This window comes from Sorex araneus, chromosome 8 (genome assembly GCF_027595985.1).
Source record: "Sorex araneus isolate mSorAra2 chromosome 8, mSorAra2.pri, whole genome shotgun sequence".
NCBI classification, from domain to species: domain Eukaryota; kingdom Metazoa; phylum Chordata; class Mammalia; order Eulipotyphla; family Soricidae; genus Sorex; species Sorex araneus.
The window spans coordinates 6,824,678-6,847,104 of NC_073309.1; the positions used below are offsets into that span (position 1 = coordinate 6,824,678).

The window sequence follows — 22,427 nt, forward strand, 5'->3', positions numbered from 1 at the left end:
ATAACCTGAGCCAATACTTGTTCTAGGCCACACAAGAGCGAGGAGGAGGTGTGGGGGTGGCATAAAAATTCAGACTGCAGAAACGACATAAAAGACATGCTTTAATGATGATAGAAATGCATTTTTTCTCTTCAAAGCCACGAATAATTGTTCAAATCAGAACTTCACATTCATTATTCACAGTAATGCAATCAATGGAAATATTATTTAGTAAAAGCGGTATTTCTATAGGTTTCCATTCTATATCTTCAACCCAAAAAATTAGGAGATAATTCTGGGAGAACCTGGAAAGCTACTGAGAGTTTTCTGCCCACATGGGAGAGCCTCACAAACTCCCTATGGTGTATTCATATGCCAAAACCAGTAACAAAGATGGGCCCCATTCCCCTGACCCTGAAAGAGCCTCTAATGCGGCATCATTGGGAAGGATGAGTAAAGAGAGGCTTCTAAAATCTCAGGGCTAGGATGAATGGTGATGTTACTGAGACTGCTCGAGAAATTCGATGATCAACGGGATGATGATGATGATGCTGATGATGATGCTGATGATGATGAGAAATTAGGAGTCCCAATCTGACCTATCTTACGAGCACTAGAACTCATGGAGCCAACTGTAGGGTAAGTTTACTCTCCCCATTTTTTCTCGAGCATCTCTGTTCTAGAGAGTCATTCACAGTACATACCACCTTCAAATAAACAATCTTCAGAGATGGCAACTCGAGTTCCCTCCCGTAAGGCCACTGGTTCTATTGGTCCAAAGACTCAGTTTATTTTAAAGCTAATTCAAATCAGAAGAACCCAGTTTCTTTGATTTCTATTTCTCTAATCTGAGGCTTCAACAGTACAAACCAGGTCAAAAATCTCCTAACAGAGCAGATGCCAGTGATATGCAGCCCTCAGTGGAGTCTAAACTGAGGACCATCCACACAGCCCTTGTTTCTGGGCTTGACTGTAACCTGCTCCTCCAGCTGGACTCTAGCTGGACTCTCCTCCTTGGTTGTGTAGGTAAAAATTTCTGCATCTCCTCGTCTAAAACTATTGGCAATGAAGTTTCTTTTATCAATCTCAACTTACTGCACCATGCACTTTTCACATCTTACACTCATGATCAATATTTTGCATGGAGTTTGTACAATGTTTGTGAGATTATACAATTCCACTGAGGATGAGACATCATCGATTACTTTAGAATTTCTTCCCTGCACCCAGTATCTAATAGAATTCTATTGCATCAGTACCAATACACACTTAAATGTAAATGATCTCAAGAGCACTGACATCGGAAAATGAAGGCTTCGATTTTATTGATTTACTTAGGGAAGAGTTGGGTTTGAAGGCAGTACCCCAAGGTGGTCCAAGGCTACTCCTGACCTGATGCTTGGTATCACTCCTGGCCATGACCAGGGGACCATATGGTGCTGGGGATCTAACCAGGATTGGAGGTATATAAGGAAAGTGCCTTAATCCCTGTACTGTCACTCTGGCCGCAGAGACCTGATTTCAAATCTGAGAGGAACACATCGGCTGTGTGATTCTAGACAATGTCCTTAAGTTTCCCTTTCCTCCAGGTCAGAGACCCACGGTTCTGGCAAAGTCCCCCAAGGAGATGCATAAACATGGCACAGTGGAAGGGGTCACATGGACCACAGAGCTGCAGCATCCTCCAGGCCTTCCTCATGCTCAGGACAGGCTCACTTCCTAGCAAGGACCCGTGTCTGTGACTGTCCTTTAGGAGACAGCCACCTACTCCCCAGGCCCCGCCTTTCCTTCTTCCTCGGGATGATGGGAGAACTGTCTTGCACATCTGGAGAGAATCCAGCCTGATCTCGGATCCGGGCTAATCAGGGGAGCTGCAGAAAACCTCCTGCAGCTGGATTCTGGGGTGGGCAGCATTGGCCTCTCTTCCTCCCGAGCCCAGGAGAAAGGGGTGGGCCCGGCTGTTTCCGTCAGACAACCCAGAACAAGCCACAGGGCTCACCCAGCAGACAGTTCTGCTCTGCTCCTCTTAATCCCGTACAAATTAGTAATATTCAAGCACCGACTCCAGTGTATTGTTAGGAATAAACCTGGAAATGCCAGCAAGAACCGTATCTGCCACATATTAACTGTCTGATCAAGGAGCCTTCCGTCACAGTCTGCTAGGGCAAAGCAATAGTCTGCAATGAATGTGTGTCAGGAATAGAAGCAGAATGTGAGCGTGGCCATGGCATCATCGAGGAAATCGAGTCCATTTGATCAAGCACATTTCCATAAGGCACTTATCCCCCAGCCATTTTGGTGTCATTTGTAGGTAATTTATGAGAGGTTTTTTTTTTCCACTGTGTTCATGCCTCCCCATATCTTCTCCCCGAAAATCATCTACCACCACTTCCTACCCTAGCCTGACCCATCCCTTCACCACGTGTGTTCCTGTTTGATTTTAAAGTCACAGTGGCTCTCGGGACTGCTTGGCTGAGCGTGGGTCAAGGAGAAGAGGCAGCTGATTAGATACACAGACGACACACTCGCTCCGAGGGGCAGCGAGCCACGCCACTGGGAAAAGAATGAAAAGAATGTACCTGTGCGGCTGCCGATCAATCAAAGCCCACGTGGAGAGATGGAGAGACGGGTCGGGGGCCAGGGACGGGAGGGTCACTGCACACAGCAGAGAAGCGCTCGGGATGCTGCATTTGCCGATGCGGGCCTGACAAAGCGGTGCGCTCCTCTCAGCCCCTCGGTAGCAGCAGCCTTGTTGAAATTAATGCGGCATTTACATCCCAGATTGAATGTGTATTAAGTGTGTGCTATTGGGAAAATTGCTTAATATTTCTAAGGCTCTATTAGGTGGCTGATTTTGAGGATTCAATTAGAACGTCTATAAAAACTGCATCTGACATAGAGTCGGTGCTCAGTGATTGTTAGTTATTATTACACTGCGAGAAGTAAATATTTTGCCAGGTGGATGCTCTACACGAGGAGGGAATTAGCCATAAATAGGAAGGATCTGGAAGTCTGTTTTGCTAAGTTTCCAACCTGTGGCAGGGACTCTGTTCAATGCCTCGAATCCAAGGACATGGGACCTGAAGACAGAGCCCAGTGCTGGCATCTGCTGGCGTGAGGCCATGAGTTCGATCCCAGGCCTCACTCCACATCACGAGTGGCAATGCCACAGTGCACACCCACCCCAAGAGAGCAGCCCCCTGGGGAGCACCACTGCCAAGTTTGCCAGGAGCTCCCTTAGTTTGGGACCCCTGGATGCTGCAGCTATGACAACGACAAAGGGGACGAAGGGTCCATGAAACTCAGTCATCAAAAGCCCCCAAAGAAACAACCTCAAGCCAACTGCGCAAGTTCTGTATTCTCGAATCCCATCCTGTAAAGAGATTTTTTTTCTTCAGTTTTGTTTAGATTTTTTTAAAGGGTGAACTGATGGAAGTGAAGAAGCAAGTGACCAGTCACAGGGCACTGGGTGGCTGCAGCCGGGCAGGGGAGCAGCATGCCGGCCAGATGGCGGGCAGGAAGCTGCCCGTGGCTCATCCCCGCTTCAGTGCCTGGCCGGAGCAGGCGCGGGCCTTTGGGTTCTGGTGCCGGCACCTGGCTCCAACCCAGCCTGTCCCTCCCTCCCTCGGACCAACCTCGCGCCGTTGTCAGCTCTATCACTTTCAATGGCGGTGGGCAGATGGAGCTGCTCTCTAACACCATTCATCTTCCATGGTGATACACTGACCGCTTAGTATAGGCCGGACATAGAACAGGCATGAGAAAACTATGCCAGTTCTAGGATCTCAACAATGAACGTGATTAATCCTAGAAAGACAGCTACTGCTGTTGCTGTCGATACTATTATGGTGAGTATTCTGCGCAGGAACAAAAGGTTTGTCAATCCTGTCCAATGGTGGAGGCAGACGCTGGCAGTCCTCCTCCCTAGGAAGGTGACCTCTGCCAGCTGTACCCCATGGGTTCTTCGTCTGATGAGGTTGAGGCAACCGCTGAGACCTTCAGACTTTCTCTAGGAAGAGCCTTTTGACATAACTAGCACGAAGCAGGAACTAACTGGACCTACACCTCAGAGTGATCAGATAGGTGTGAAAAAGCTAAAACACAAAAGTCTGCTCACAGGCTGAGCTACCGCCAATCTGGCTTCCCCAGCTCCTTTTCCAACGCCCCCATGTGCTAATTGGGAGACGCTGGGCCAAGGGCCAAATCGCCTCCTCCCTCAGACTGCGCATCTGCTGGTTGGAGATCGAGGCACTAACTCACCGTTCTCTCATAAAAGACTGTCTCACAGGATGGTGTGGCTTGAGGTGGGCTATCAATAACTCTGAGGGCCCTTCCCCACAAAAAGAACCAATAAAATGCTCCATGAAGGGGAGAGTCTGTGAAATCAGTGGTTTCTGCGTCATCCTTTATGTGAGAGTATTTCAAAGACATTTTATAATCTGGGCAGGAGTCTTTACTTTTTTCTGCTAATTTATGTTAAAGGCACGACATAGTTATACGCGAGTTCTGGGACATACTATATTTAGGCTAGAGAGAAAAGGACCCTTTGGCCTCCCGAGAAAGGACTGGTCCCACTGAAGGGAGCGCCAGCACGGTCTCTTTTATTCATTTCACAAAAATGAAACCTCACCAAATGTAGCACAATAGGGATAGGTCTGATGGTCATTTTTTGGTTTTCTTATTTTGGGCTGGAGCGATAGCACAGTGGGTAGGGCATTTGACTTGCACGCGGCCGACCCGGGTTTGATTCCTCCACCCCTCTCTGAGAGCCCAGCAAGCTACCAAGAGTATCCCGCCCGCACGACAGAGCTGGCAAGCTCCCTGTGGCATATTCGATATGCCAAAACCAGTAACAATAAGTCTCACAATGGAGACACTACTGGTGCCACTCGAGCAAATTGATGAGCAAGGGAATGACAGTGATACAGTGATTTTTGGTTTGTTTTTGGTTGGGGGCACAACCAGCTGTGCCTGGGATTCCTTCTGGCTCTGTGCTCTGATGTCACTCCTGGCAGTGCTTGAAGGACCATATGTAGTACCAGGAATCGAACCTGCGTTGGCCATGTGCAAGGCAAGCTAATACTTGCTGTACAAGCTCTCTGGCCCTTATGTTTAAAAGCTCAGATCTGGTTGTCCTATAGATGGACTCACTATATATATATATATATATATATGTATATATATATATATATATATATATATCTTGCAGATCGAGCAATATATATATATATATATATGTACATCTCTATCGCTCGATCTGCAAGATACTTCCATTTCTGATTCAATATATAAAAACTGAGCACCAAAGTCAATATTGGCATGTCTGAGTGCAAGCACACAACATAAAGTTTTTCCACACACACACAAAAAACCATTCCGGCCGCCTTTATATTTCTTTACACAGCTACAAAGTCAATTTTCGCGTGCAGTTTGGCTGTGAAAGCATCTCTTGTGATATCCATTTTAGTATGCTGGATAAACAAACACTTACTATAGGTACATCCAAACGCCTCGATTCGCATTCCGATTCTGCCCTTGGGGTTCCACTCTACGGGGATGAAGCGCAGAAGCCGGGCTTTGATGGAGGGCTGCAGTCGATAGTACACAACACTGTCTGCGTTTGAGTTTCCTGCAAAGCCCTGGAAGAGAAGGAAGAGGAAGCCATCAGCATATCTGAGGAATCTCCACTAGAAGGTGGAAAAGCTTAAACAGTGGAGGAGTCGGGTCTGACTTGCTTCCTTATTGTACCATTGCCACCTTCTTTAGGAGAATCATATTAGAGCTATGCCATGAAGTCTATTCACAGAATTTACTTTTACCTAAACTTTATTTTAAGAATAGCTTTGGACCGAAGGGAAAGTGCCGGGATTAAGGCACTTGTCTTGCATGTGTCTGATCTGGCTCAGTCACCAGCACCAAAGGGTTCCCCCAGCATCACCAGAAGTGACCCCTGAACTCCAGTGGCCATGGTCCCAATACCTCCCTCCCACCAAAATTTTTTTAAAAGAGTAATTTAACATTCGTCCTCCATATTAAACCCGTTTTTAATAATGACCTCCCCAACATGTTGGTTTTGTCCTAAAAACAGCATGCATACTGAGAAAGGATTTTCAATGTTCAAACACCGTCATCTGATTCACCAAAGAGGTAGCTTCGATCACCAAAGTTCTGGAGTTTCTAAGGTTTCCTCCTTTCATCTGATTTCTTAACATAAACAAAAGCTCAGTCCAATTTCCCAGTCAGAACGGCACCAAGAACAGGTCACTAAGCTTCCAGCACTTCTGAAATGGCTGGGCAGTCCTGGATGCCGAATCATAATTTCCGAATAATAATTTGGAGAGATGTGTGATTGGACTGAGAAGTTCACTCTAGCACGTGAAAGCTAGGGAGAGCCTGGGAACGCTGCTTAGCTAGCAGAGTCAAATGGCAGAGGAGCAAATTAAAGGCCACGGGGTGAAAAAGAAAAACCCTCTGGCATTTGTGTAACTGTCATGCGGTGAGGCTGGGCTGGCCTCGCTCCATGCCCATCCCAGGACACCTCTCCCCAACACGACGAGGAAACCTGCCTCACCGCCACCTTCCAACCCCAACCTTTAAGCAGCTTTTATTTCCTCTGCAGAACATAGGTACAAGTTCGTTTATTAAAAAAGACAAAAAAAGAGTGAGGAAGAGGCTGTTCTCAGTTCTATTTTTTCTCTTTTCTTCCTTCCTGCCCTTTCTCCTCGACCCATCCTCCTGCTCCATCTCCTTCTTCTTCAAGCTCTAATGATCAGCGCACAGAGGAGCAATACACTAGACAAAGCTCAGATCTCTTCGGCGTTTGCTCGGGCCCCTCTTCATGACTGGGCCCATCAACCGAGTGATGGATCCTTCCGGATTGGAGCAATAGCACAGCGGGTAGGGCGTTTGCCTTGCATGAGGCCAAGCCGAGTTTGATTCCTCCGTCCCTCTCGGAGAGCCCAACAAGCTACCAAGAGTATCCCGCCCGCACGGCAGAGCCTGGCAAAATACCCGTGATGTATTCGATATGCCAAAAAGAGTAACAAGTCTCACAATGGAGATGTTACTGGTGCCTGCTTGAGCAAATCAATGAACAACGGGATGACAGTGCTTACAGTGGTATGTGAGGAAAACCAATATCCAGGGAGGGGGCCTGTCCGTGCACCTAACTTCTCTTTCTACTTCACCTTGTTGACGTATTTGGTGAGGCAGGAGAGTGGGTATTTCATAGACAAATACATTTTGAACCTACTTAATCAATTCACTACCTGCCCACCCCTGGCTGGAACCATAGCACAGCGGGTAGGGCATTTGCCTTGCATGCGGCCGACCCAGATTCGATTCCTCCACCCTTCTCAGAGAGCCCAGCAAGCTACCGAGAGTATCCTGCCCACATGGAAGAGCCTGGCAAGCTACCCGTGGCGTATTTGATATGCTAAAAACAGTAGCAAGAAGTCTCAAAATGGACCAAACATGATGACCTCTCAGTGTCTGTGTTGCAAGCCGTAATGCGCAAAAGCAGAGAGAGAGTAGGGGGAATATTGTCTGCCATGGAGGCAGGGAGAGGGTGGGAAAGGAGGGTTATACCGGGATATTGGTTGTGGGGAATGTGCACTGATGGAGGGATGGGTGTTTGATCATTGTGAGATTGTAACCCAAACATGAAAGCTTGTAACTATCTCACAGTGATTTAATAAATTTTTTTTAAAAAAGAAGTCTCACAATGGAGACATTACTGGTGCCCACTTGAGCAAACCGATGAGCAATGGGATGACCTACCCACCCCATCCATGTCACCATTCACCCAACTTTCTGGTGGCTCTGTAGCGGTAACTACAAATCATGTCCCAAGTCTGGTATCTCTCTTCTTCAAAGGCCAGTTCAAAGCATGAAACCATCAGAACCCCCTCCCCCTCCCCAGGTTCTTACTCAAATTTTGGCTTCTTCTGTTCCCTGGCTCTGTTCCCGTCTATCCCCACCCTGCCGAGCAGTGAACACAGCCATCCATGGGAACTAAACCGGGTGACTCTGTTCCTCGCTGTCCCATGGAGGATGCATGCGGACTTGTCCAGGGCCAAGAGTTACCAACATCCGGCCAAGGCTCTTTCTTTGTCCCTGTGCTCATCTACTTCCCCTCCCGGGCCCAGCCACACCACAATCTAGGACTAGGGTAGCTGACTACCCCCTCCCTCTGCCGTGTCTTACCTTCTAATATAATTTCCTTCATATCGCTCATCTGACCAGGGCCACAGGGAGTCTTCTTCGGCTTAATTGTTTTTAATCTCCTCTTTCATCATTTGTGATTCATTAAAAAAATTATCTTATCAAAGAGCCATGATTTACTAAGTAATTAATCGTTCAGTCTTAGGCATATAATGTTCTAGCACCAATCCCACCACCAGTCAACTTCCCTCCACCGATGCGGCCATGTTCTCTGCCACCTCCCTAGTCTGGCAAGTACATTTCAAAGTCTGGTTGCTGTAGTTTGGATCTCAGGTGTTCAGTGCTGTTGAGTCTGCAGTTTGGATCTAAAGCTCCACCCCCCCCACCAAACATTTCCAATGTGCCCAAGGCGCCTGGCCCCTGCCTGCCACCCCGTTACCTCCTTCCCGCACTTTTCCCTTCTCCCCTGTATTTCTTTCCTCCTCTGTCCTCTCCTCCCTAAGCTTCGATACCCTGCACTCTCCCTGGATCTCTCCATAAAAGAGGGTGATCAAGGTGTCCCCCTTTACTACATTATCTGTCATTCCAGGAGAAGAGCAGCTCCATTAAAGCAGACACTTAACTGCCTTCGGTCATAGTATCATAGTATCATAGGATTGGCTCAAAGTGGCTCCCAGCAGAACATGTATTAGGCGTGTATTTGGCAACTGTGTAGTATCACAAGACAGAACTCGGCAGGTTTTTCTGTTCTTTTCTTTAGTCTTCTAGAGACTAAAATGCCAATGTGTGAAGGGCGGGGAGTAACTTAGCATGCCACAAACTTATCAAACTTTTTCTGGCTAAGGTTTCCCAGAATGTAAGCAAAAGGATATTGTTTCATCCCACAAGTTTCTAGATTTTGATATCCAGACTTTCCTAGAGAGTCCCACCAATCCCTTAGGTCTAAATTTCCTATTGAGGATTTGATAAGGTGGGTTGATACTGCACCACCCAATCCCATCCACTGCCACAGCACAACAGGATTCCATGTTTGCCAAAACGATGGTTATAAAAGCCCAGTGTTCCCTCCACATAGAGGATGTCAGGAGGACCCATTCAGGTTGGAAGATTTGAACTGAAAGTAGACTATATATTGAGTACACTCAATACCTCTATTGCAAACTACAACACCCAAAAGGAGAGAGAACAAAAGGGAATGGCCTGCCGCAGAGGCAGGGTGGGATGGTGGGGGATGGGGTGGGGCTGGTGAGAGGGATGCTGGGATCATTGGTGGAAGTGAATGGGCACTGGTGGAGGGATGGGTAAACGATCACTGTGTGAGTGAAATGCAAACACATAAGTTCATAAGTTTGTAACTGTACATCACAGTGATTCTCTAATAAATTTTTTTTTTAAAGTTCAGTGTTCCCTTATTTGAGCTTTTACTTTACAGTGGCTGAGGGAGGACATTGTTTTATTTATGACAGTGTTTCCCAAACTCAGACTGCTGGTTAAACTAGAGCTCAAACTCAAAGCACTGTGTGTGTTGTGTGTGTGTGTGTGTGTGCGCGCATGCATATGCACACCCACATAAGCATGCATGTTGTAGTTATGTCTGTAAATATCTGCCTATCTTTCAAGATTTCCAAATCAGGGTAGTGAGTAGCCTGGCTGATAACCTGATCTCGATCCATTTGATCCCAATCAAACCTCTTCCATTTGTGACTTTTGTGGAGTACCACCGGCAGGTGGTAATCCAATCCCTAATTGTAATTTTTTTTTTCACCTTGAGCAGATGGGTGATGAATTAGGTTGATGAACTTCAAAGAGTTCTCGTTTTTCAAAATGAATGCAAATTTATGGTTTTAGATGGATGCCAACAAAGACGATTGGCACATCATATGGAACTGGGAGCAAAGATGCTTCATGAAAGCATCCACGGAGAGGAAGTGGCCTGGGAGGCCTGCGGAGAGCCTTCTACCACTTAACTGATGGATTTATGAGTTGTCTGAGTTCTGGAAACATAAAGGAGAAATGTGAATCTTGGTGTAATAAAAATACCTTGGCACATTCAGATATTTAAACAGTTATTTCTTATATAAGGGTTGAAAGAAATGGAGAGATGGGGAATATGAGATCTCACTGAGCACATTTCAGCCATCTGGATGTTTTAATGAGTATGTATTCATTATATAATAAGGCAAAATAAAAGAATACACAATCACACAGAGGATACATGCAGGACCATCCTGAAGTAGCATTCTGAGCACCTGAAATCAACTCTTTCTGAGCAACACCACTATGAAAATACTCACAATCACTGCGCATTAAATAGCTAGTGAGCAACAACATTTCGACGGCTTTGCTCCAGTTATTGAAAATTTTTAACATGGAAGATGTTTGTAAATTTTACTATGTAAAAGGAATTTTGCAGAATGCCTGTGAATAAGGCATGGAGTTGAGACTGAGTCCCATCTGAGCTGAATTATCACCAACTTTCAAATGCATTTCCTTTATTTTGCTTTATTTACCTCAGAGACTTAATTTGCTATGAAGATCTTTTTCATGCTGGAAAAGCTTCCAAAGGAATGCATGGATTTAAAGATGTCTCTTTTCAAAACTGTTGCTATTTGTGTCTTCTTTTATGGTACAGATTCTGAACCTCACTATGTGTTAGAACTGATATGCTGACTAAAACAAATAAATGGATTAACGAGAGGCAAAGTCAACTTACAGTCTGTAGGACCAATAAGTGGTTACCAGACAGGAAGTGGGAAGGAGGTTGGGCCAAGGGGAGGCAGCTCAGCCCAGGACACCTCCACCCACCCGCTGAGGGCAGGCGCATTGGGTGAGAGGGGGCCAACTGTAGTTCTGAAGGACAGAACTGGAGTTTTCGTGGTCAACTCAATGTAATCTACGTGCAAGACAATTTTTAATAACATATAACTAAAACTTACATAATGTGATATAATGTGATAAAGCAAGGTTTCTTCGATTAGAAATAAATTTAGAGGAGAGAAAGAAAGGGAAAAAATGAAGAGAGAGAGAGAGGAGAGAGAGAGAGAGAGAGAGAGGAGAGAGGTAGACCCTAGTTTAGGATCTGGTGACTCATCTGATTCTGAGGGCACACCCAGCTAATTTGTACTGCAGATCTCACATGCCTTTTTTTTCTTTTTTAAATTGAATCACCATGAGATACAGTTACAAGCTTTCATGTTTGAGTTTCAACCATACAATAATCAAACACCCATTCCTCCATCCGTGCACATTCCCCACCACCAATGTCCCCAGTATACCCCCTCTCTCCAACCCTCCCCCTCTCTCCATGGCAGACAGTTTCCTCCATATGCTCTCTCTACTTTTGGGCATATGGTCTGCAAGACAGATACTGAGAGGTTATCATGTTTGATCCTTTATCTACTTTCAGCACACATCTCCCATTCTGAATGATTCCTCCAACCATCACTGATTAGTGATCCCTTCTTTATTCCAGCTACCCTCTCCCTCAGCTCATGAGACAGGCTTCCAACTATGGGGCCATACCCTTTCTAAACATTCTTCTAGAAAGTGCATCCACTGGGCTCTTTCCTCCATGCTATTTAATTTAAAAACTTTCCAGAGAGTGAAAATGTTTTAGGAGGTGGGCTCACCAAGGCTATCTCACGAATAGAGTAAGTGGCAAATGCATCCTGTGTCATCGATCCAAATGTCTTCAACGTGATAGTGTGTCTGAGAGACAGACAGCAGAAATGCATTATGGAGTGTTAATATTTGCATCACCCCCGAGAAGCTGTCATTTTGGGAACGACTTTAAAACTGAGGATAATGAAAATTACAGAGGTTATGTGCCTAAAGCCACACAGCTAGAAAGTGGCGGAGCAAGAGTTTAATTCCAGCCTTTTCTGACTTCGAAGCTCCTAATTTGGCTAAGCCATCAAAAGGCCTCATTCTAACAGAACATGAAAGCAAACAACTCGCCCTAGAGGAAACTTGATATTTTATCTGAGCCTTTTTTCCTCTTTCTCTCCTAATTTATATTTAAAACCTTCGACACATGTGAGAGCAATGCAGCTCAGAATATTGCTGAACTGAGACCCAGTTCTGACAGTGGACTTTATAAACAAAAGGACTGTTCTATTAAACTGTACATTTTCTCAAGATTACTGAAGTGGAATAAAAATGCAAGACAAATGATCCATAATCAATATGGGACTCTTACATAGAAATGGAACTCTACAAAAGACACAGATTTAAAGGACAATCTTATTTATCACCACATGTGGAAAATATCTACAAGTAAGATGAAGGTCATATACGTCTTAGGTGATAAAAATCAAAAAGCTTTAATTGTATTTTTCTTTGCTTTGAGACTCGATGATTTTCCAACTCAATGAGGTGTTCATAGCTTGTTTGGAAATGCAGTCCAACCAAGATAATTTATGGAGTTAATGAATTAAAGATTTTTCCCGGGTTTTATGTATTTTCATTAGTGAGTCGACAGTTTATGAGTAGGTGTAATAGCATTAATTTCTTTTTTCAAATATTAACCGAGCAGCTCATCTATGGCAGCCAAGAGGCATAAAGGGAAATATCCATATGGCGACTCATAAAGGCCAGGAACCCCACTGCCGTGAATCAGAAACATGGTACCAGCTACACATGATCAGACAGCATCATCCATGATTACATATAAATTGGTTTCACTTCCACCAAAATGAATAGCAACAGTAGTAGAAATTCAACTCAACACACAAGCAAATAAATGTGACAAACCTCTGACCATTCTTCTTAAGCAAATTCATGTGACTTTCTTTTGACCTACCACCAAGCATAAATCCTTTTGACCCAGTCAGCTAATAAGTAAACACTATATAGATTTCACCGCAAAGTAAGCTCTTTATTTTATGTTATGCCATTACCAAGTGTGTTCCACACAAGACTGTTCAGTATAGAAAAGTCCAAAGGAAAAATAAGGACCACTGAAAAATGTGAAATCTGCTATCAAAAATAGGTAAGATTTTTATATATAAACAGAAAACCTCAAAATATGTGCTTGAATAAGACACTGCAGCTCTATCTACTAAAGCTGATTCCATCTTCAGTGTGAACTTAGTTCATTTAAGTAACATAGGGGCACAGTTACCAATAAGAAAGGCAAGTGGGTTTTTTTTGTTTGTTTGTTTTTGTTTTTGCTTTTTGGGTCACACCAGGCAATGCACAGGGGTCACTCCTGGCTCATGCACTCAGGAATTAACTCCGGGTGGTGCTCAGAGGACCATATGGGATGCTGGGAATCAAACTTGGGTCGGCCGTGTTCAAGGCAAACACCTTACCCACTGTGCTATCACTCCAGCCCCAAGAAAGGCAAGTTTTGCTTAGTGTATATAATACACTTTTAGGAAACAGAATTTTATTAACATATAATCACTCCTCTAAGAAAATATTCAGTATCTTCAAAATGGTTAAGGGCTACCAGATTTATTTTATGCAATAGTTCAGGGAGGTCCAGAGTTCTAGTCATTCCGCCAGAATCTGTGGAGACAGAGTTGTAATGTGTCATGTAGGCCTTTCCGTGCAGTTGGGAGTCTCAGGATGGACACATCAAATGGCAACCTAGGAAAAGCACCTGGAAATTGCAAGCTTTATGTGGCCAGAAGTACTGATGAGACACGGCACTCAGTTGCTTCATGGAAGAAACAGGCCATTAAGCTTAATTTTACAGCAGGGTAAGATATGCATGACTTTGTGGAAGACTAACATTAGATTGTCCTAGAAAGTAACTTGGAACTGAAAAATGATTCTATTATGGTGTGGCAGGCTAGAAAGGTCTGGACAGCCTCCCCCACCACTTCCCCTTTGTTTGTGGGGCCACACCTGGGAGTGCTCAGGGATCACTCCTGGCAGCCTTGGGGGACCAAAGGGAATACTGAGGATGGAACCCGGGTCGGACACATGCAAGACGAGTGCCTAACTGCTGTACTATCACTCCAGTCCTGGATAACTCTCTTGCTAGAAGGTTCAAGAAATCTGAAACTTGGGGAATGAAGTGTGAAAAGAAAATATTAAATGTCCAAGATCTAGGACAAGAAGAGAAATCCAAAGGTGTTGGGCACCCCGGGTTATCCCTTTTCTGTGGTGGGAGAGGTGGGAGAGGAATTCTGAGTGTATCCTGGACAACGTGCCCAGAGCAGGGCGACAGTTTTCAACTAGATCCCTCAGGAAAGGAATCCCTGGAAGTTTCCACTGGTTTCATGCGGGAACTCAAAGGGTCAGCAATTAAGATGAAGGCCAGTCCGAGAGACACTCTTCCCAGAGACTAAGCTTGCCAGCCCAGGGAAACTGTCCTTGAGATGACCAGAGAAACTCCCTGTCCCTCCCTTCCCACAGATGCAAGCAGAATGATGAACTTCAGAAAGATCCTTCTAGAACACAAATGACCTACGGAATGTTTCATATATAATGTTCTTACCCACAGCAGAGAGAAAGGAAATAACAGCTAAAACTGTTTGTCCAGGGAAATGAGAGACTTAAATACACAGACACACAATCTAATAGGATAGGCTCTGTGTATTCAAAGAACTAGAAGAGATTTCACCCAACAAAAAAGCTGGACAAGTGGACTTTTCTTAGACCCATCAGGAAGCCAAGCTTAGGCATGAGAAGTAGTACAGCAGGAAAGGAGCTGGCTTGCCATGTGGCTGACCTCAGGTTGATATCCCGAACCCCGTATGTTGGATCTCAAACCTTAGTGTCTTAGTCTTCACAGTGAATTGTCCCTTTCCTCCTCCCAGAAAAGCTTAATGTGCTCTTGCTAGCATCCCTAATTTGGTTAAAGTTTATCCTTAACCTTTTCCTTGTATTTTACCTCTCATTGTCACAATTCCCCAAGTCAGCCTTGATTAATTATAAGCCAAAACTGTCTGGTAATTCTGAACTTTGTGTTTGGACTGCTTTGTATTTGAAGTGCTATATATTTGTACCTGCTATTTCCCCTATAGCTTTTTTTTTTAATATTTTACTATAGAGCAATGTTCTTTGGTTAAACATAGAAAGACCATTAATGCTATGCTCCTAATATTTGGGAGTTGATTGACTCGGAAATATATCTGCTTGTGGGCATAATTACTTGGTCATAATTACTTGACTCAGGCTTCAGTTTCTGTAGTTCCTAACACCCCAAAAGAGAGGTCCTGCTGTGGAACTGGGATGGACCCAGGGCGAGTGGCAAAGCTACCTAGCGTCAAAAAGGGACATTCTAGAAAGCATAAGTGCATGGTCTTCATGCAAGCTGTTACAACGTAAGAGACAGGACCCCCATGGGGAAGGACAAGCTGAACTGGCCTGAGGACTTAGTCTGGGATTTACGGTAAAAGCCTTGCTTGCTCTCAGAGCCCAGAGGACTAAGTGTTGGGATCTTTGTCTCTTACTGTGTTTATCCAAACAACTGCACGTATTGATGACTTATACAACTAGAGGGAAAGATAAAAGCAATGTAGATGTCCCTGGGAGAGAGTGTCTTCTTGTGTTGATCTCCCCAAGAGAATCTCCTCTGCCAAGCGTTTATCTATGCAAATGATCAATCACACTTCTGTCCTTACCTCAAGCCCCTCAGATGTTCTGTAAGTATGCTAGCAGCCCTGCATTAAAGGGGCCATTTTAACCATCAGACTGTGGTCCCTGTCTCCCCGTCTGTCTCTCTGTTGGGGAGCCCTGGAGAGGTGGGGACGCAGGGAGGTGGCTCGGGGCCATGGAACGCACACACGCATCCCAGAAGCAGCCCCAGCAATTTACTTTGTGAACTCACACCATATAATGCCCCAAACTGTGCCAGGAGTGATTCCTGCACACAGGGCCATGAGTAAGCCCTGAGCACGGCTGGGCGTGCTACCATCTCTAAAAACAAATAAACATGCCCCCCACCCCCAGATTATCCATGCTGCTACGTACTGTCTCTTGTGCTTCTACAGCCCATGTGATGGAATCTGGGAACAGAACCTTTGCAGGGTAAGAAGGATTAGCTCAAGCCAGGGGGATGAGCCCCATGCTGGGACTAAGTGTCTTTAAAAGACAGGGAAGCCAGGGAGCTGGAGCAATAGCACAGCGGGTAGTGCGTTTGCCTTGCACACGGCCGACCAGGGTTCAATTCCCAGCATCCCATATGATACTCTCAGCACCGCCAGGAGTGATTCCTGAGTGCAAAGCCAGGAGTAAGCCCTGTGCATCGCAGAGTATGACCCTCCTCCCACTAAAAAAGTAGAAACTGCTCGTGCAGGCACTTTGTTTCAAGGATCATATTCATGCCAGAGGGAAAAACTGAAGGCTGCTTTCAAAAAGAAACATGTTTCCTGGAAAGCAATAATTTTTTAAAAAAAATTTAAAAAAAAGACAGGAAAGCCAGTATTGCTCTGCTGATGTCTGGATGCCTGAAACCCCGGCAGTGAAATCTCACCAGAAACCGAATAAGCCGACACCTCCATCTGGACTCCCAACATGCAGAACTGAAGAGAGCAGGAGGCGGACGAGTCGCCCGTCTCTGGCATTCCGACCCAGCAGCCCGAGCTGAGGGAACGCCCAGGCCAAACCACCGCTTTGCAACCTGGAAGGTGAGACGGCCGGAAGAGCAGAGTCACGATCCGCCCCTCTAGGCCAGGAGCCGGGGGTAGGGTAGTGGAATGGGGGTCAGGCCCTTTACATCCTGGAGACGCTTCCACGTTCTTGGAGAACATCTGAAAGATGTGCCCGGGTGTATGGACCGAAGGCCTGTGTCCAGGAAAACCAGTTTGCCAGCCAGAGTCTTATCCCGATGAGAAAGGGATATTGTCCTACTTGGCATCTCCAGGAATCAGAAATTCCAGCATATGAACTGCAAACTTGGCAGTCAGGAGGTTGTGGTGGGGAAGGGAGGGTGGGTGGGGGGGAGAAAGAGTGGGGTGGGAGGAAGATAAGCAATACCAGTAGAAACACTTTGGCTGGCTACAGATCGAGGCCGAGTCCCACTGAAATAGCCATTAAATTAGACTATGAGCATTCGAGCTCTACCTCAGGTCTGACTCCACTGCAATTCTACTAAATAAAAGCAAAACCCATGTATGAAAAGGGTATCAAAGGAAAATTGAATGGGGGAGGACAGGGAACTGGGGAACTCGATGTATTTGAACCCTGTGGCACTTCCAGAGTCTCAAGCCAAGATAAAGGATAGACCCATGTCTGGACAATTTAATACAGATCCTCATACCAAAGACCTACCAGCCCATGATTAGATACAACATACCCAGATTAATAAATAAATAAATAAATAAATAAATAAATAAATAAGCGAGGTATTATAAAAGGAAGAAAACCCATAGTTTGCTGAGAAAAAGCAATCAGTAGCATGGATTCACAGATGGCGTGCAAGGGAGCATCATCAGCCCAGGAGTGTAACACCAGAAGGATGGAAAAGTGGACAATCTGCAAGAGCAGATGGGTCAAGTAGAACGAGACAAAAACTTGAAGACATTTTCAAGGGAAATCCTAGAAATCAAAAACAATAACAGAAATAAAGAAAGTCTTTGATCAGAAACTCAAACGAGTTAACACAGCCAAGGAAAGAATTGGTGAGCTTGAAGATAAGAAAACACAAAGTTTCCAAAGCGTAATGCAAGAGGAAACAATGTAAAAGGCAGGAGAGAGTATCTGAGAACTGGGGGATAATCACCAAAGTTGTTCTATGTACAGAAGTGGAGCGCCAGAAGGCACACAAAGAATGGAGAAGAGATATTTGAAATAATAATGGCCAGTGACCTTCCAAAATTAATGCCAGACACTATCCCATAAATCCAGTAAGCTCAAAGAAATATGAGGAGGTTAGAAAGTAAAATAAAACCCATACTGCGTTATATTATATTAGAACGGAAGCAAGCCAAAGATAAATACAAGAAGCCAGAGAAAAACAAATGCTCACCGAAAGAGGAGCAAGACTGGATTGGATCACACTGGATTTATCATCAGGAAACAGGAAGCCAGAAAAGAGAAGTACAAAATTTTAAATGCTGGAAAAATATAGGAATAAAGCCAGAATGCTATATCCAAAGAAGTTTTCTTTCAAAAGTGAAGGCATAATAAAACTTTCTCAGATAAAGAACTGAGAGAATTAATTGCTAGCAGACAACATTTCTGCAAGAAATACATAAAGGAAGATTTCCAAGAGGCAGAAAGATAGCTTAGCTGGCTAAGTAAGAGTGTGAGACACTCAGGTTCAATCCCTGGTACGGTCCAGTCCCCTCAGTAGCATCAGGAATCCCCCCTAAGCATCATGCCAGGGGTATGGTAGGTATAATGGGCACGTCATCCACCAGCACTGCTGGGTATGACCCAAACACCAAAAAATATAGTTCTGCAGACCAAATGAAAATGACCTAGCTCAGAAACCCGGTGTTACATAAAGAAAGTATTTGAGAAGGAATAAGACAAGGCAAGAGCATTTATTTTTCTTATTCTTAGTTACAAGGTAACTGTCTAAACTCTTAAGAATGTATTGGATGATTACAACCTATGAATAAATTTAATGAGGAACAGCAAGCCCACCAGGGACAAAAGGGAGAAATCGAGAACCCTATTACCAGACGCCTGCACCACTCATTAAGTAGTATAATTTTATTATTGGAGATGTGCTTTAATTAGTTGAAAGCAATGACTTAAAAAAAGAAGTTAAGCAAAATTGATGTGGTAAATGAAGAAATAAAATGGAATCATACAAAATGTTCAATTAAAATCAGATAGAGCATTAGAAAGAGAGAGCACAGAGCCAGGGAGAGGATTCAGTGGGCTGAAGGGCAGGCTTTGCACGCGGGAGGACCCCATTCATTCCCAACCCGCTGGGGGTCTTCTGAGCACCACGCTAGGAGTGGCACAGAATGCTGAGAACCAAATTAAATATGCAAAGAATAAAAAAAGAGGGAGCGAGAGACAAAAGAACAACGTAAAACCCAAAACCAAGTTATCAGAACATAGTTACACCCCGGGTGGGTCTAAAGCCAGAGAGAACAGGCAGCGTTTCCAAGGTGACTCATCCGGTCACAGCCTGTAGGAGACACGCAGGGGCCGGGCGCGGAGAGGACCCGCTGCTCTAGAGTCCCTCCCTGCACGCTTGAAGCTGTCACCTGGCTCCCCAGAGCAGCCTATGTGATCTGAAATTGGGAACCCCTGGGGTTGCGAGGGTGTGGGTCCCCCCTCCTTCCTCCCCAGCATGGCAGCCTGGTGAACGCAGGTGCACGCAGAGCTGCTGAAGGTGTGGCACATGAACAAGCAGCAGCACCAGAGGCTGCCAGCGGCACAACCTCAGCACTGCGCCCCCTAGTGGCACGTGCGCCAGCGCTGCAGGGAGAGGCTTGCTACCCCACGGAGGGACATAAGCACCAGCACTTTAACCCCCGCCCCTCACCCCACCCCAGTGACAGGTGCACCAGCCCCTTAATTACATGTACCAGTCCCCCAGAGCGCCTGTGGGAGAGGCTCAGCCAGGCGTCTGTGGGATTCCACACCATCGCCACAGGAACAATGATCCTGGGGAGGGTTGGGAAGGTGAAAGGAACGCCCAGACCCCGGCATGTGTCATCCCCGGGATGCCGTTTCCTTATGGGACCTAAGAGAGGGTAGAAGGGGAAGGAATAGGGAAAGGATGGATGAGGTAAGAGCCAAAAATCCAGAAATAGTCCGATCGAAACCTCAATAAATTGGCAATCAGTACCAGTTTATTAACCATTTAAGACCATATTTATCAGGCAGAATCTCCTGCCCCTGTGCCAGGTTGTCTTCACCGGGCCCCTTGGATGGGGGCGGGGGGCGAGTTGAGTTTCCTTCCCCACCCAAAGCAGAGCCCAGGAAGCCAAAAACCTCCAGAACCCAGCCACAGCCATGCTCAAGGCCACTCTCCACAAGCTCGGAGGAGCCTCACGCATGAGGGAACCAACAGAGGAACCCAGGTGTGCGGGACCCGTGGCTGAGATCTCTAAGCCTGCTCAGATAGGGACTGGGCCTCCTCCACCCAGATTCCGAATTTTCCAGTAGCTTGGCAGCCACACCCACAAAATGCCCCCAGCTCCATGTAATCTCATCAACGGCCAAGATCCAGAGACTATAAAACAAAGCTCCCGGAAGAGAACTGACACAGTTTTTCCTGGAGCGCACCTGAGGCCATGCCACCTCTGATACTGTAGCCCACTGATGTCCCTAAAGCAGCACACATGTGTTTGGTTTTAACATTCTTGCTTGTATTCTCTTATATACGGACTTAAAGGGCCTCAGAATGAAATCAACAACCTTTACACACTTTTCTCTTATTGTGGTGGGAAGACACTGCTGGTGGGCGGGTGTTTGGATATTATCTGTAACGAACCATTGTGAGCTACTTTATGAAAATAAAATGCATACTTTTTTTTTTTTAAAAAAGGACATATTCATCAGCTGGGAGCTTTTAAACCCTGAAACTATACAAAGTCTAGAGGTGTGAGATTATGGGGTGGCCCAGAAAGTGAACATGGGGCGGCCTTTGAGCCCTTCCCATGGCTGGTTACTACAACAGAGGTCTCCAGACTGTGGGGAACAGGTTCACAGCTGTGATCCTATACCACTCCACCTCAGCTGTTTCTGTGATGATCAGAGGCATATGTCACTTATGTTCCTGGAATACACTATGCTTCTTTCTTTCTTTCTTTCTTTTATCTTTTTTTTTCTTTTTTGGCTGATGGGGCTTACGCTGTTTTCTATGCTCTGAAAATTTTCAAGTTTGGTTCCTGTTTTATATTCTATCTTACTCTTTTGTTTCTGCAAGATAATTTTTATTGAAAGAAATTACTTAAAGAAGTGTAAGAGGAGAGAGATAAATACCTGTTCAAGAGAGAACAAATGGAAAAGTCCTATTCTCACTAAGTATATGTTTCTAGTTCACAGTTGATTTTGTAACTCTTGGTCAATGTTAGGAATTGACTCAGGCAAGGCAACAAGTACTTTACCACTGAACTACATCCCCAACCCTATTCTACTTTATTCTAACACTAAAATGGACTAGCTAGATTACATGCAGACAGAGAAGCCTGTGAAACAAGTAATATGACAAGAGATAAATAGGAACATTATGTAACGGCCAGGAGACAAATTTTTCAAGATGACACGGCAACCTCTAGGTGGACGCACCTACCAGCTGAGTGAAAACCCTTAAAGCAAATACTAACAAAAATGCAAGGAAAACTCCATTATTATAGTAAAAGTAATTGCATTAAGGAGGGAGCCAAACAATAATTATATGCACTTTTCCATCAAGTATCTAGGTCAAATTGCCATTCTAAAAGCAATCCATTTAAAAGAATCCACAAACAGTCCTTTCAAACTCATGAGAAACCAAAGATAGACATGGAACAAATCCTAATATATACTCTCACAAATTTAGAAGTACATCAGTCATACAAAGCACACTTCCAAGTAAAAATGGAATTGAATTAAAATAGAATTAAATCTGTAATGGAAGATAACCAGAAAGTCCCCCCAAAGACATGGAAATAATCTGAGTAAAAGCAGAGGCATCAAGTCAAAGTTTAGTCTGAATGAAAATACAATTGATTAAATTCTATGTGATATAGCAGCATTTTAATAGCATTAAATGTAAATACTGGGGGGAAGGAGGCAAAGATTTAAAGAAATAACCCTGATTTAGGAAACAGTAAAGAAGCATGGGAGCAGTTTGTCAAAATTAAGTAGAACATTTAAAGCGCAAATTAATGAAATTGAAACAGAAGACAGAGGGGGGAAAAAAGGCTGGATCTTTGATCACTTTGCTAAATGAATAAATATCTAGTCATGCTCTCCAAGAAGAAGACAGAAGGCCCAAATCATTGTTATTACAAGAACAAAAGAAACCTCTGAGAACCTGAATAACAATAAGAGAAAGATTTTAAAGATTAGTAAGGAGGACCTTAAAACATTAGGGGGAAATACAGTGAATAAGAACCAAGAAAGCAACAGGAAGTCAATGATAAAAATACAACTCTGGAGCCATAGCACAGCGGGGAGGGCATTTACCTTGCACGAGGCCAACCCCAGTTCGATTTCCAGCATCCCATATGGTCCCCTGAGCACTGCCAGGAGTAATTCCTGAGTGCAAAGCCAGGAGTAACCCCTGTGCCTCGCCAGGTGTGACCCAAAAAGCAAATAAATAAATAAATAAATAAATAAATAAATAAATAAAACTCTGAAGTTTATAGTCTGAACAGAAGAAAGAAAAGAAAGTAACATAAAGAACCAATTTCAGGAGTGTCAAATAAATATCATAT

General features: G+C 44.7%; 1 protein-coding gene across 2 annotated transcripts in view; it reads right to left on the minus strand.

Annotated features, from left to right (window-relative positions):
• The window catches only part of CNTNAP4 (contactin associated protein family member 4), a 277,745-nt gene that overhangs the window by 127,258 nt on the left and 128,060 nt on the right, over positions 1–22,427 (minus strand). For both annotated transcript variants that reach the window (XM_004600513.2, XM_055145181.1), the window contains exon 4: positions 5,471–5,618. In XM_004600513.2, coding sequence (XP_004600570.2) covers positions 5,471–5,618 — 148 coding nt within the window. The remainder of the gene's footprint in view (positions 1–5,470; positions 5,619–22,427) is intronic.